Consider the following 15,491-nt stretch of genomic DNA (forward strand, 5'->3'; position numbering starts at 1 on the left):
TAGGTTATGGTTGGACTTGATGATCTTCTGGGTCCTTTCCAACCAGGGTGATTCTGTGATTTTGGAGGTGCCAGCAACACAAGTCCCAAACCAACCTGCATAATTTCTCATTGCAAGCTTGAATTTTCCTTCAAAGGCAACACCTGTGTCCAACCTCCTGCAGATTCATTGCTTAAAGATCAGGAAGCCATCATTCCTTCTAGTGCACCAGCCCTGCCTTCCCGTGGTGATTAACACAACAAGCACTTTCTGCTGAACACATTTTTGAACGTTCACGAACAAAACCTGTCCTTGCACAGGCAAAAAATGAGGGGCAACCTAAAGGCTCTTAAGATCAGCCAGCAACAGGGAGACATTGTTCTTCTTCAGGAACATTTGTCCACCAGGGGACAAGCGCACACAAAACTGGGTTGGGATTACCCCATCACCATTGCATGGGTCTGAAGACTAGACCAAGATACTGTCACTAGAAAATGTTTCCTCCATGCTAGGAAATCATTATCTCAACTGTTTCGTTAGTGGAGTGTGAGGCTCAAGCAGCTTCTGCCATGATCAGGTGCTCAGACAACAGGAACAGCCTGAAACAGCAGCATCTCAGCTGTTCCTCCAAACCCTGCTACTTAAAACCCACCTCTTATGACCCATGTTGGGGAGAGAAATGCTTGTGGTGGGACCACCAGAGAGAAGAGGAGCAGAAGACATAAGACAAGCTCCAGGCCATCCTCATGTTCTCACCACAGCAGCTGTACAGGAGCCCCATCCCTAGAGCAATGAAGACATCTTCAGCCCCCCTGAGTCCACCTGCTGCAACAGAGCTGTGACAATCCTGGGGGTCTCCAGGTGGAAAACCACCTCTGCTCACAGGAACAGGCACCTCAGGCTCAGAAGAAACCTGATGGAATAAAACTGTTAGCAGAGCTCTGCCAAGGCACCACAGGCTGGGGGGAAAAAAAAGAGTCTTCTTCTCACCAACAGCACAGCCTTGCCATGAACACCACTGTTGCCCAAATCCCCCTTAATTCACATGAATAGAAGGGGGCAGGAAAAGTGGCATAATGGTAAACTTGGTCACAGCTTCCTTGGGAGAGCAACATGTCATCACTGAGGAGCCCCTGGGTAAAAAATGGACTTATGGGCCAGTGTTCTAGCAGCTAAAACAGGGTGGGATGTGTTAGGGACAGCCAAAACGTTGCGAAACAGAGTGAATCAGGTCTTTGGACACCATCCTTCCACATTTTCAACAGAAAGTGGGTCAAAGGGTCCTCACGTGTTCTCTGCTGATCATCTTCAGCGAGTTTTGGAATGCCAAGGGAAACATCTTGGAGGGCCAGGGGGAAGCAAGTCCTCCACGAAGAGTTTTAGCAGGTCAGTGGAATCACATAGATCATTGTGTCACCTTGACATGGATCCTGGCCCTCCAAGGGGATGTGAGATCCCCAGTTTAATTGCTGCAGTAATTAAGGCAATATAACAAACACCAGTCTTTGAGGCTCTACAGAAAGCAGAGCTCATGGCACAAACTGAGCAGGTTTTATTAAACCCCTGGTGGCAAAAGGGGTTGAAAAAGGAAAGGAGCTCCTTGTTAACCGTGTCAATCTTTCCAACAGGTTGCAAAGGACCATGGTGCTTTCACAGTCACTGGTGAATTTTTAAGCCACAATTGGAGTGTTTTCCATTTTTTCATATATTTATATAGTGAGACCTCACTTGGAGTGTTGGGTCCAGTTCTGGGCTCCCCAGTTCCAGAGGGACAGAGATCTACTGGGAAGAGTCCAAGGGAGGTCACGAGGATGATGAAGGGACTGGAACACCTGCCTGATGAGGAAAGGCTGAGAGACCTGGGGCTGTTCAGTCTGGAGAGGAGAAGACTGAGGGGGGATCTAATGAATGTCTATAAGTACACGAGGGCATCAAGAAGGCAGGACAAGCTCTTGTCACTTGTGCCCTGGGACAGGATGAGGGGCAATGGATTCAAACTGGAGCCCAGGAAGTTCCACCTCAACATGAGGAAGAACTTCTTTCCTGTGAGGGTGACAGAGCCCTGGGACAGGCTGCCCAGAGAGGTGGTGGAGGCTCCTTCTCTGGAGACTTTCCAGACCTGTCTGGAGGCTTTTCTGAGTGACCTGCCCTAGTTTTGGTCCTGCTCTGGCAGGGGGGTTGGACTTGATGATCTTCAGAGGTCCCTTCCAACCCCTGACATCCTGTGATTCTGTGATATATACATACATTTATTTTTTTTTAAGACAACACACTAGTGAAAACAAACCCTCCAAAAAGACTAATGGCCCATCTCCTGCAAACCAGGCTTGATGAGCACAGCCAGCCTTGCTGACCTTATAAAATACCCACTTATGAAAACTAAAGTCATTTTCACTCCTTCTGCCCTCCAGCATCTCTCAGGCTTGCTAAAAGAGCTCAAAAGTGGATATAAATGCGCTTGCAAAGCCTCTTCCTCTAAGGTTAGGGGCTGAATTGACAACTGCTGACACAGCCCAACATCCTGCAGACGTTTCCCTGTGGAAACGTGGGGCAGAGCACAGATGGACAGACTTCATCAGCTCCAGTATCGCCCCTGGCCGGGCGGCTGCGTGCCGGGTAAATCCCACGCCCACGGGAGCAGCTGCTGCTCCCAGATCCTTAATGGATCACAGGCCCAGAACAGTCATTGTTGGGGGCAGGGTAAAAAAACCAAAAACAACACCACCAAAACCCAAACAACCCAGCTCAAAGGGATTGTTTCACATTCCTGGGACAAAACAACTGAAAGAACACGAGGTGGGGAGATTAGTGACATCATTTTGGTGGACATTGAACCAGTGTGTCCATGGGAATTGTTTCCTTCCCATTTTACATCAAGGAAGTTGATTTTCAGCTACTATTTAGCAACAGCATGAAGGTGAAGAAGCCACCCTGGTACAGAAGTCAACCAGCCCAACAGGAACGGTTGGAAATTGGTTGTACCTGCTCTCTCCTGGCAGAGCAGCAACTACAGGTTCTGGGTCAACCCAGTGGAAAAGGTGCAAATAAACTGCAGCAGAAGGAGCTGGGTGGGGGAGACACAAGACTGGTGGGTTGCAAACAGTCTCTGCAAAGACTTGACTGTCTTCACCAGTGCTTCAGGGCAGCTTTTACTGCACAGACTCAGAGGATGTTCATCAGGCAGGAAAACGTCTATTCAAGTTGACCTGAAAGGCCTTCACTTGACCTCAACACCATTTCCACTTCCCTTTCCCACACATTTTTTGCTCTTCATGTGGTTTAATGGAGAAACAAGGACCCCACACCAGCTCAACCCATTTGTTCCCATCATCTCCCCTCCAAAGGGGTGAGCACCTGGCTGAAGCTGCAAGTGATTCCCTACCAGAAGATAAGAGATTCACTTTGTATTTCTTTCTTTATTTGGATTATTCTTTCAATTCCATGGAGGGGAGGGGAAGAACTTCAATTTTGCTTCAGCCCCCTCTGCTCCACCAGAACTTTCTGCAAGGAAGATGCAAAACATCAGGGTTTCTCTAAGGAAGACCAACAGGCTCTGGGCTGTGTTTCCAACAAGACCAGTCCAGTCCTCTCCCTGAATTTGGTTTCTGAGAATAACACTGCAACTCCAAGCAAGCAACATGCTCCTGGCAGGGAGACCCTGAGAGCTGAGACACCCTGGGAAAGCCCCCGCCACGTACTATGTGGTGAAAGGCAACATACAGATTTCATCCTGCATGGGTGAGGTGCCCAGGCAGGGAAACTGAGGCAGAGGGGGGTGCTGCAACCCATCCTCCCCAACATCATGCTCAGCAATGTGTTGTGTGGAGCAGAGATGAGGACAGGAACATCCCCAGCATCACCCAGATATGAGATTTGCCTTTAAGGTAGTTCAAGACAAGGAAATACCCTTAAATATTAAAATCCTCACTCTAATGCTCAGTGACTCCAGCATGTCTTGTATCAGTCCCCCAGGAGATGTGCCATGTGCTTCATCTGTGGTTTCCTTCTTCCAGCCAGCTCCTCAGACACCACTGCCCTCCAGTGATAAGTGCTGGGAGATCACAGAATCACAGGATGTCAGGGGTTGGAAGGGACCTCTGGAGATCATCGAGTCCAACCCCCCTGCCAGAGCAGGACCAAAACTAGGGCAGGTCACTCAGAAAGGCATCCAGACAGGTCTGGAAAGTCTCCAGAAAAGGAGACTCTGCAACCTCTGTGGGCAGCCTGTCCCAGGGCTCTGTCACCCTCACAGCAAAGAAGTTCTTCCTCATGTTGAGGTGGAACTTCCTGGGCTCCAGTTTGAATCCATTGCCCCTCATCCTGTCCCAGGGCACAAGTGACAAGAGCTTGTCCCTGCCTTCTTGATGCCTTCATGTATTGATAGACATTAATTACATCCCACCTCAGTCTTCTCCTCTCCAGACTGAACAGCCCCAGGTGTCTCAGCCTTTCCTCATCAGGCAGGTGTTCCAGTCCCTTCATCATCCTCGTGGCCTCCCTTGGACTCTCTCAAGTAGCATCCATGGAGACACAGCCTTGTTATTGCCAACATTTTCCCCTGGGTCTGCCAGGATAAAGCAACTTTCCAATTATTCTACCAAAAATAAATGTTTCCTTCCACTCCTGACTGCAGGAACAACCCCAACCCAGATGGTTTTCTTGCCAAATGAGAAGGTTTTCTTGCCACCCAGCCATATCAAAGTCCATCAGCCTCAAAATGCTGGGCACCTTCCTGCAGACATAGGACAAAACTGCCCTCTCAGAACTTGCAGAGCCATTTGGTAGAGCAGCCTGACCCACCCCAGCCTCTCCAGGGCTGGTGGCTCCTTGGTGGCACCTTTCCCAATAGCCATAAACCCAGCTTCTCCCTGCTCATCCTATTTCCAAAAGTCCTCCAGGTGCACAGATTCATTTGCTTTTGACTTTCAAGAAAACCATGGACTTCAGCAAGAAGGGACATTTGGTACCTTTACTCCTTTTTGTTTTTTTCCATAGATAAATTCTAGAGTCACACAGTCTAGCAGGTCCCCACCAGCCTCATTCAAAACCTAACCTATTTTTTCTGCACCACAGTCACTTCTGACACACCTTCAAGCCATTAAAACCAGCCCAGCTGGAAGCCACCCTTCAGGACACCCTTAATTCACCTGTATCCTCTGATTCTACTTCCTAAGGTTGTATTTTGGCAGAATGACCCCAAAGGGCTGCACTGAAGTGTTGGCAGGTGTGTTAAGCCATCCAGAGGATTTGGGAATATTCCTTTGGGATCTCAGCACATCACCTGCTCAAGAAATGACCCCCAGTTATCCTTCTGTCCTGGTTTGTGCCCAGCAGGACAACACAGGAGCAGCCCATGGGCCGCTCACTCAGCTCCCCCCACACACACACTCTGGGATGAGGAGGACAAAGCTCCTGGGCTGAGACAAAGGACAAGGAGGCATCTTCACCCGTTAAGGTCCCGGGCAAAACAGACTCAGCTTGAGGGGAAAAATAATAATGTCCCACCAATCAAACACAGCCCGCAGAGTCCCGGGGGCTTCGGGAACAGGCACCTCCCCTGCCCGGGGGCTTCCACAGCTGCACCATCCCAGGCCACGGGCAGCAAATCTGAGTCCTCTGGCCACAACATCCGAGTCCTCTGGCCAAGTTCACCCCTCCTGGCACCCCCAGGGAATGTCCCACCAGGTTCCTCCATGGATGCAGGGGCACAGCTGCCATCTGGCCATGGGCTGCAGGGAAACTGCTGCTCGGGCACCTTCTGCCCCTTCTTCCTCAGCAGCCACCAGCTCCCTCTGCCTCTCCAGCCCAGCTCTTCTCTTTTCCTTAGGTGCTGCTCTGCTCAGCTCTCACATCAGTTCTTTTGTGTGTTCATGGCAGAGGCATCTCTTGTCCCTCTAATGGCTCCTTGGCTGGTTTGGAGCAGGGGCAGCTTCTCAGCTTCTCACCGGAGCCACCCCTGGGGCCCTTCCCCCGGTACCAAAAAACCCACCAAACCAGACCAGACGTTCCCACTTCCACACACTGCAGGATAAACTCTCCAAAGCTACATCTGCAGCTTTTGGTTTTTTACCCTCTCTAGTTGCAGTTGCACATCACTGCAAGTCAGGGAGTTCAATGTCATGTTCACCTGCTGCTCTGTCATGGTGACATCCATGACAGGCCTCTAGTAAAGCTCCACTTGGTATATTCTCCATGGAAAATCCAGGGAAGGTTTCCCAGCCCTGGAGAGAGCAGGCAGCCCTGCCCTGGTGCAGGTCACACAAGCTTCCCCCATCTTTGGTTTCATGGGGCCTCACCCTTCCAGCAGCAGCCCTGGGGAGGGGAAGCAAGTCCTCCACAGCTCCTGGTCTTTCAGGCAAGGACCACCTGTCGTTTCCTGCTCTAACTGACAGTGAAACTAAATGAGCAGTTGTACCTGCTGGAATCAAATGCTCTGGGGTGTGTCACAAAAGGGCCCCCCAAAACCAAAAGGTGACTTTACCAGGGAGGCTCAACAGCAGAGGGGACTTGGTGGTCTTAAAGGTCTTTTCCAGCCAAAACAAGTCTATGAAATGAACATTTTTATGTAGCTGACATGATCTAAATCAGTTCTTCTGCAAAGCATTTTTCCCTTGACACACATTTTTGGGGATGGATTCAAACTCCTACCCAAGAAGAGAGGAAGCCATTGGGTAACAAACAGATCTCTTGGATCTAATCATCCAGCAGCAGTCACAGCTGAAGCTGGTGGAGGCAGCAGAGTGGGAGGTTACTGGGGGACAGCAGACCTAGTTCTGGTCACAGCCTTGCCAGGATGTCACTTAAGCCCACAATAAATCCAGGACCGTCCCTCCCTGGCTGCAGGGCACCTCTGTTCTCCCAACCTCCCCAAGCTTTGGTGGACCCTCTTGAGGTCTGGATCCACTCACAACCACCTTCCTAGCAGGTCTGACTTCAAAGAGCTCATCAGTCAGGAGCACTAAGCCACCAGCACCTCAGAGACCCCAGAAGGATTTAGCTTCATAGAACCATAGCGTGGTTTGGGTTGGAAGGGAGAGCCCACAAGTCACAGCATCAGCAGGACAGATCTGGGTGCTGACCCTCCAAGTCCCTTTGCTCCCTCAGGAACACAACCACCACCTCCTCTTCACACCTCTGAAGAGCCCACGGGACACAGCCCAGAGTTCTGGTTGCACTGCTGGAGACACTGCTCCCCTTCTCCTCTACTATTTTAAACAAAGCTCAGACTTTGTCCCAAACATGAATTTGATTAAAAAAAAAATACAAGCATCACCTTCAGTGGCTCCCAGACCTCCTTGGTTGGGCATGGAGCATCCTAACTCCTGCCAGCACACGTGTGGACTTGTGCCTCCTTTGTGACTACAGGATGTTATTACTCATGGGACAAATACGCCCAGAGAATATCCATGAGAAAAAGGTAAAAAAACTCTATTTAAAAAGAAAATTTTTTAAAAAAGCAGTCCTCATCATTTCCAGCCCAGAGACCACAGCAGAGTGTGAAGCCCTTTGAGAAGCCCTTTGCCAAGCTCTGTTAAATATTTTCCATGGACCTTCATCAACTCTGCAGACAACCGAGTGGGTATCTTGGGTAGGTTTTATTTCCTCTCTGAAGTTTCTCCTCAGTAAAGCTGCAAAGAGGGACTCGTGGTCTTCTTTCAGTCCTTTCTAGCTCCTTGGACTTTGATAGACTTCACCACCCAGGGGAATTTCTCTAGACAATGACCTTCTCCATGGCACAGTTGTGACAGAAAAAAAAAAAAAAATGACACTTGCTGTGACTAAAAAGCAGCCAAATAAAGAGCAACTGTGACCGTGCATTTGCAACACCATCCATGCCCACGTCTATGCCCTGCTTTGAAAAACACAGCAGCAAGTGAGACACAGGACCCTTCTCCTCCTCCAAACCAAGCAACGTCCACAGGCCACCACGGAAAAATAACACAAGGTGTTTGCTAGATCCCCGCTCCCTTTTATCCATGTGTTTTGTTTGCGTTGAATTGCTGAGAGGGGAGTTTATCACAGCCTTGCTATAGGTTGAAAGCTGACAGATAAATCACATTTTCAGGGCTTGGTAACCCAAGCAGACAAGAGTGGGTTCCAGGGCAATCTGGCAGCTGCCTGCAAATCCATCTGCCTGGGGTTCAGGCTCCCAAGGGAGGCACCACAAGATTTGTGACCTGAGGCATTTTAAAAATAGGGCAGGAGGAAGAATTTATGCTGAGGCTGCTGGGAACAGCTCTGTCTCAATGCTGTCCCACCCCAGGCCTGATCCTGGTCCTGGAGACCAAGGGTGCTGAGACCCACCTCGAGCCATGAGGGTGACAGGCAGGTTTGGGCTGTCATGGCCTTGTAGGCTTTGCAAAACCAAGCAGTGAAGAGTGAAGCCAAATATGTCCAGTTTTCATTAAAAACCACAGGGAATATTTTTAATCTTGCCCATGGTTTTTCACAAGGGTGAGGGATTATGTCAGAGAACCACAGCATTCCTGGTTGGAAGAGACCTTCAAGATCGTTGAGCCCAGCTGTTAATACTGACAAGTCCTCAACTAAACCATGTCCACAAGTACTAGGGCTACATGACTCTTAAACCCCTCCAGGGATGTTGACACCACTCCTGCCCTGGCCAGCCTGGGCCAGGGCCTGACAGCCCTTTCCAGGAAGAAATTGTTCCCAAGATCCAACCTAAACCTCCCCTTGAGGCCATTTCCTCTTGTCCTATCACTTGTAACTTCATTGCACAGACCAATCCACACCTCTTTACAACCTCCTTTAAGGTAGCTGTCGAGCTTGAGGTTTCCCCTCAGCCTTCTGCTTAATCCAAAGAGCCTCCAAACCCAAAGAGCCTCCAGATAATCCCAGAATCCCAAACTGGTTTGGGTTGGAAGGGACCTTCAAGATCATCTAGCTCCAACCCTCCTGCCTGGGCAGGGACACCTCCCACCAGCCCAGGTCTCTCCAAGCCCCATCCAACCTGCCCTTGGACATGATTTCATAGCTTTCTACACAAATACATGAATGTTTGATACTCTTTTTGCAGGAGATGGGAGGCAAAGCCCCATGGAGCTGCTCTGGATGTCCCAGGGCTGTCGTTCTGCCTGCAGGGGACAGGATGGAACTGGCAGTGTCTGTCAGCAGGGCTGCTGGGGACAGCCAGCCACCCCCAGGAGAGGTGCCACCCGTTTTCCCTCGGGAGAGCCATCTCCCTGCCCTGCAGCTTCACTTTCCAGCTCCCCCTGAGCCGGAGGAAAGCAACGCCCTGGGCAGGGGGAGCGGTAACTCCAGCCCATTAAAAATTAAAAGGAGGGAAATGGTTTCCATTGATTGCCCAGAAACATTTGCTCCTCTCTCATTCTCTCTCTCTCTCAAATCCTTCCGCTTATTGCACTGACCTCAGCCCTCTCGAGGGACCTGGTGACCTGCGCCCCTTCCAGGGGCTGCAACAACCCCTTGTCTCCAGGCTTCACTCAATAAACCCTTCGCTGCTTCGTGCCGCAGACTCAGCTCCTCCACCCAAGCAATTAGAGGAGATTGACCAAGCAGAAAGTCCAGCTCCCATTTTCATCACTCCCTCTGCAACATTTTCTGGCCAGTCCCAAGTTAAACAACACCGGGTCAAACTTCCCTCCCACTTATTTCCCTCTCTGTGTGGGACAGGGACTCGTTCCTGACAACACAAGCAACAAGAACAGCGTCAGTTCTTCCCGTTGTTGATCTAACTTGCGTTCTACTTATGCTGATAGAATTTCATCTATTAAAATCCTGACCATCTTCAGTGCCCATCACCCAGGGAAGAAGGACCCAGAGAACACACTGGCACGGGGCACTGGGAGCAGATCCGTGATGGGTGAAGGAGGGAACAGGGGCATTTTTTTAGGGAAGTAACTAATGTCAAACTTACTGCTGCCCCCCTCCCCTTCCTCTTAGCTTTGGGAAGTGATGCTGATTCTTACAGAGGTAGACCTAAAGAGAAATATTGGACTCTGAGGAAGCCAAACCTGCCTCTTTCAACCCTCCCAGGCAGAGCTGTTTGGCAGTATCAAACATTAGATGAGCCGTGATCCCAAAACGTCCTTTCTTAGCACAAGCCTGTCCTTGACGTGTCACACATTTGCAGCAGGTTCCACATTCGCCCCCCCAAGCAGTCGACAAACAAAGCAAATGCTCCTTTTCCAGCCTCCTGAGGCCTCCAGGGATGGTGGATACAGGTACCAGGGAAGCAGTCGGGTCGTTTTTCACGTGGAGACCAAGTGCAGGATCGATATTGCTTTAGTGGTAGATGATGAGATCATGTCTAAATTAACCCAACTCAGCCACCCGGCTGGCAGCTGAGTTCCCAGAAATGGGCTGGGGGAGGAAGCAGCACAGCCCCAGCTGCCCCAAAGGGGGATGAGATTCTCTCCTGCCATGCTCAGGGTGGTTGGAGCAAAGCAAGGGTGGAGCCGTCAACAGAGAAGCCCTCCCCAGCTCCAGGGGTGGTAGAGAAGGCCATAGGAGGGGAGCTGGAAGCCAAATCTGTGTTATGGGGGAGGGAAAAACTTATGGGGAAGCACAGGGTGATGCAGAGGATCCCTCTGCTTTAGGCTGGTGCAGTCAAGCAGCCTGGTCTGGCTTTATGGGTAACCTTGTCTTCAGTTTTGGAATGGACACCTCCTAGATTGCCTTGTTTTTACCCTTTATGTGGTCAGCCTTGGCCTGAGAGGTACCCAAAGCCCAACTTCAGCAGCCATGAGATGGGTTGATCCTGCCATCATCAAACATCAAATTACTGCAAGTGTTGGAGCCAAGAGCTGTATAAAGTTGAGAGCATCAGCTCCAATCCTCCATCCATAGTACCCTCTAGACACCCTGAAGCCTCTAATACCAAATTTAAACATTGTGGATGAGCACAGACAAGGTGGAAGTGAGGAAGAGACCAGATTCATGCCGGGACTTCATCTGGAAAAAACATCTACAGGACGATTGGATCCGGGCTGTGAAGCCGAGACCACAACACACCCCAACACCTCGCCTTAAACCTTAGACCTCACTGCCATCTTGTGGCAAACGCTTCCCAAAAATCAAGGAAAGGAGGGGAAAACCTGCGAAAAAGTTGCAGCCAAAGTCAGCGGGTGCAGCAAAGGAGGAAGGGAAAATGACTGGGAACAGGGTGGGGAAACCCATCGCTTCGATGCGACGCTGAGACCGAACCCGTAGCAGTGTGCCAGAGGCAAACTGCTGTGGGAAAACATGGAGATGGGATGGTCCAAACCAAATTTGCAAAGTCGAGGGCAAAACCAGGCACATGAAGAGCAATTGGTCGTACACTCATGATTGCCTTTCAGTCTTGGCTCTGGCACGTTACCTCCGGCCAAGGTTCAGTCGCTATTTCGAAACATGTAACAATCTCCACAGGAATTTCGTGCTGCCCTGGTTGGAATGAGGCTCGTTGACCCCAATAAGCAGGATTAAGCTGGAATTAGATATTGCACCTCTAAATTAAAGAGGGCAGCTACTGGAATTTTCCAAGAGGTTGACTTAAAAGGCAGGGATTATGGCTGGTGTTGGGTCATCCATGTGGCACGAAACATTTTCAGGTGCTGCAACCCCACAGAGCAGCACCCCCCAGGTGTACAAAAAGCTCCCAGGAATGGGGCAGTTTTGGAAAGCCTTTTCCAGCTGTTAGTCCTAGCCCAGTGCATTGAGTCCATTTCCTTTGGACATCATTTATCATCTGCAGCTCTCACTCCGTGGCAGAGCCTTTGCTTAGCAACTGGGGATCACTTCCCAGGGTGTTAGCAAAGTGCCTCGACTGCTGCATCACCCAGGGATGGCTCTCCCCATGCTAGAGAAAAACAACAACAACTTGTTTTCCCCTCTTTCCATTCAATAAGCACCTGCCAGATGCTGTATCAGACAACATGGAAACAACACGTGATCCCAAACCCTTAGCGGGGTTTAGGTACGCGGGAAGAAAACTCACTAAACAAACAGAAATCCATGAATCATTTGCATCTCTTTCCTCAGCACAAAGCTCTGCTAGCAGGAACAGATCAAGGAAAGAACAGGGCAGAATTGCATTTTGAAAAAACAGACCCAAAAAGTGGCAGCATCCCAACTACTTTGGAGGAGAAATCTGATTTACATCAGCTACGTGTGACCATCCACATGGAAATGCTCTGCTTTCTTCCATCAAAATCCATACAACGAGGAGGAATAACAGCATAAAAATAATTTTCTAGACAAAACACACCAGGTCTTCAATACCTTTCTGTTTTCCCAGCCCCTTTGTTTAGATCTTTGCAAGTCTTTACAACTTTGACCCTGCCACACTCTACAGGAACGAGTTCTAAGAGGCCCAACATCTCGCCAGAGACAAACTCTATTTTCAGCTTTCAGCTGGGGTTTAACTCCTTCTGGAGTTCCCAGCGTCCCATTTCCTAGTTTCAACTTCTTGAGGGTTTTAAAAGTCAGTGTATATTACAGACAAACTTGCCCTAAATAAAATTAATTACATTGTCAGTAGGTGTATCTTTATCTTCAGGGATGAAAAAGCAGTTGAAGGTTGATCCCAAGTTTCTATCGGCATTAACTGGAAATCAACACACAAAAGAGACTGGTCTAAGCATCTCCTTGGGGGTTTGATGGTATGAAAGTTGTCTCTGGTTTTGAGAAAGAGGTATTACCTATCTGCAACCTCCCAGGGACCTGAAGACTTGTGGGATGAAAGCTTTAGATGATGCTCAAGCACAGGCAGGAGACTCATAGGTCTGTAAGTTACCACCGTCACTAAATGAGGCAAAATGCTGTCAGCAGTTTTTAGATGCAAAAGCCAGAGAAACCCAGAGAGACATTCAAGGAAACTGGCACCAGACAGATCCACTTCTGTCTCTGGTCAGCATCAAAAATGGGGAAACATCATCATGCTCCTGGCAGAGCCCAACTGCAGCAAAGCCCTTTACCTCCCCACACACCCAGGAGGCCATGACAGCAACCTGGAAACACAGCAACAGGCAAGAGGTGGAAACACATTTATTTACCCCCCCGGTGGGTATTCATTTGGGGACAATAAGAGGGATAAAAAATGGCAGGTTGCAGGTGCAGCTGCCCATTGCTCTTCCAGCAAGGAGACTGGAGAAGAATTAAGAGGACTTTAATTAAAGTGGAGAACAAGCCCAAACTGGGGTGGTTGCCATTGTCATGGCTACCACAAGCAAGGCTGAGGTATGGGAAGATGCTGGGGGACAAAGTGCCAGCCTGGGCCCCATGGGAAATGCCCACTGGTCCTACTGAGAGTTTTTCCTGCACACAGAGACATCCCTGGGCGATGGGAGCGGTGCAGGATGGGGCAAACGACCTTCACAACCTCACAGGGACACAGCATTTGCTGGCCAGCACAAGCTGGGAGCAGCAGGGGAATGTCTCAGGTGAGGATTCCACCTTGCAAGAGCTGTCAGCAGGTTTAATAACTCCTAAAATGAGCTATTACAGTTGGGCAGGCACCAGAGGCCCTGCCGCTACGGCGGGTGCCAGGTCACCGTCACCTTCCGCTGCGGTACCCGAGGCTGGGGGTGATCACAGCCTTCAGGAAACACACAGAACAGCAAAGGAGAAAGTTGGGTTCCTTCTGCAGCCTCTGCTTCGGGCAGGGGGTTGCCAAGGGATGGGCCAAGCCAGGGAAGGACAAGCTGGAGGCTCTGCTGGGTGGCTGGCAGTCACACCCCTCCCTGGGCACAGCGCTTGGGTCTGTCACGTCAGCCCATACAGTCAGGAGAGAGAACGATAAACTTGAAAAAGCCTAAAGCCAAGCACTCCTCGTTTCTCTTTAAATGGGTAATAGTCCGGCTAAGGAAGGGCAGGGGCCAACTGTGGAGGAAAGGGCAGGAGTCTGGGCTGTGTTTTGGGAAGGCAGGTTGGGTGAGGTGCCAGGCGAGAGCAGCGCGGATCCGCACCCGGCCGGGAAAACGTGCCCAGGGCTGGTTCTGCTGAGGAACCCGGACCATCTTTTACCCCAGCCAGCACCCGTGACAGCTGCGGGTGGGTGACACGCAGCTCCTGTGGCGGCACACAGCTCCTGGGGTGGCACACAGCTCCTGCCCTCCCGCTGCACCTTCCCTGTCACCCTCAAAATCCCTCGGGAGAGGGGACAGGGCCGCGCTCCCCCCTTTTGACACGGTCCATTAAAGCAAGAGAATCACCCCCTCCAAACAGCCCCAGCCCCCCCAGGGGGGTGATGCAGACCCTACATTCCCCCTCCCGCAAAAAAAAAAAAAAACAAACAACCCACAACAACCCTCCCTGGGCGCCCAACCCCAGCGCAGGGAGGACGAGGGGTGGAGGAGCAGCGAGCCGTAGTTTTTGGGGCGGATAGGAGACTGGAAAAGGGGTGCTGGGGGGGGGGGCTGGGGGGGTGGAGAATCAGCACCTGCCCCCCGTGGGTGCTGCCGGTTCTGGGGCAGCGGCCAAACAACTTCCCGACCGCGCCGCGAAACTTTTTCCCAGCGCCGGGAAGGCACCGGCAGAGCATCCCCCGGGGGAGCCGGAGCGGGGAAGAGAACTGAGGGGGTGGGGAATGGCCGGGAAGGGTTTATCCCATCCCCCGCAGGGCTCCTGAGGGCCCCACAATGACCCCCCAGAGCCCCCAAAATGCTCCCGGCGCTTCCTCCCGCCAGGCTGGATCCCGCTTCCAGGCAAGGGGGGATGCGGTGTCCCGCCGCCTCCCGCCCCGCTCGGGAAGGCGGGATTTTGGGGTTGGTGGGGAAATAAAAGAGAGGGGGGGTGAGGGGGTTGTCCCCGTGCTTACCTCTCGGCCTTGGTGAACTTGCGGAAAGCCTGGCGGAGGTCGTGGAAGGAGCGGTAGGTCTGGGGCTCGGCGGAGATGCCCTGCGCCCGGGTGGTGCGGGGCCCGATGTGCGGGCTGGGGGCCGGCAGCACCGACTGGCATTTGTGCAGCCGCCGGCGCAGCTCCTGGATCTCCTCGTCTTTCTCTCCCAAGCGCCTCTCCAGCTCTTTGATCCTCTCTTCTTTCAGCAGCAGCAGCTTGGTGAAGTCCCCTTCCAGCTCGGTCATTTTTTAGGGGTGTTTTCCCCTCCCCTCCCACCCCCCCAACCACCCTCCCCGACAAAGCCACCCACCCTCTGGCTAACGCCGGACCGGTCCCGGAACGGGCCGGGTGGTTCTCATGGAAAGGAGCAACCGGATCCGCTTCCCAGGAGAGGGGCTGGGGCGGGGGGGGGGCGGCTCCTGCCCGCCCCTGCTCAGGGCACCGGCCCCGGCATCTCCCGGCGCTGCCCCGGCAGCCAAGGAGAGAGAACCCGGGCAGCAGGAGGGAGAAAGCAAAACAAACCGACCAACCAAACACCCCAAAAAAATTAGAGAAAAAAAAAAAAGGGGAGGGGGGGAAGGCAAGACAAGAAAAAGGGAAAGAGCTTTTGTGCCACTCTGCGAGGCTGGGAGCCTGGAAATAGCAACAATTACCATGTGATCGGAGGGTGACGCAGCTCCTTGTAACTGGAGCCGAAGACTTGGGATTCAAA

The 15,491-nt window shown here is 51.5% G+C and overlaps 1 protein-coding gene across 1 annotated transcript in view; it reads right to left on the bottom strand.

Annotated features, from left to right (window-relative positions):
- Window positions 1-15,024, bottom strand: part of PRKG1 (protein kinase cGMP-dependent 1) — a 497,789-nt gene extending 482,765 nt beyond the window's left edge. Inside the window, exon 1 of the mRNA XM_051617014.1 lies at window positions 14,759-15,024. Within this exon, the coding sequence (XP_051472974.1) occupies window positions 14,759-15,024 (266 nt within the window). The remainder of the gene's footprint in view (window positions 1-14,758) is intronic.
- Between the last annotated feature and the right edge of the window lie 467 nt (window positions 15,025-15,491).

Source organism: Apus apus, chromosome 4 (genome assembly GCF_020740795.1).
Source record: "Apus apus isolate bApuApu2 chromosome 4, bApuApu2.pri.cur, whole genome shotgun sequence".
NCBI classification, from domain to species: Eukaryota; Metazoa; Chordata; class Aves; order Apodiformes; family Apodidae; genus Apus; species Apus apus.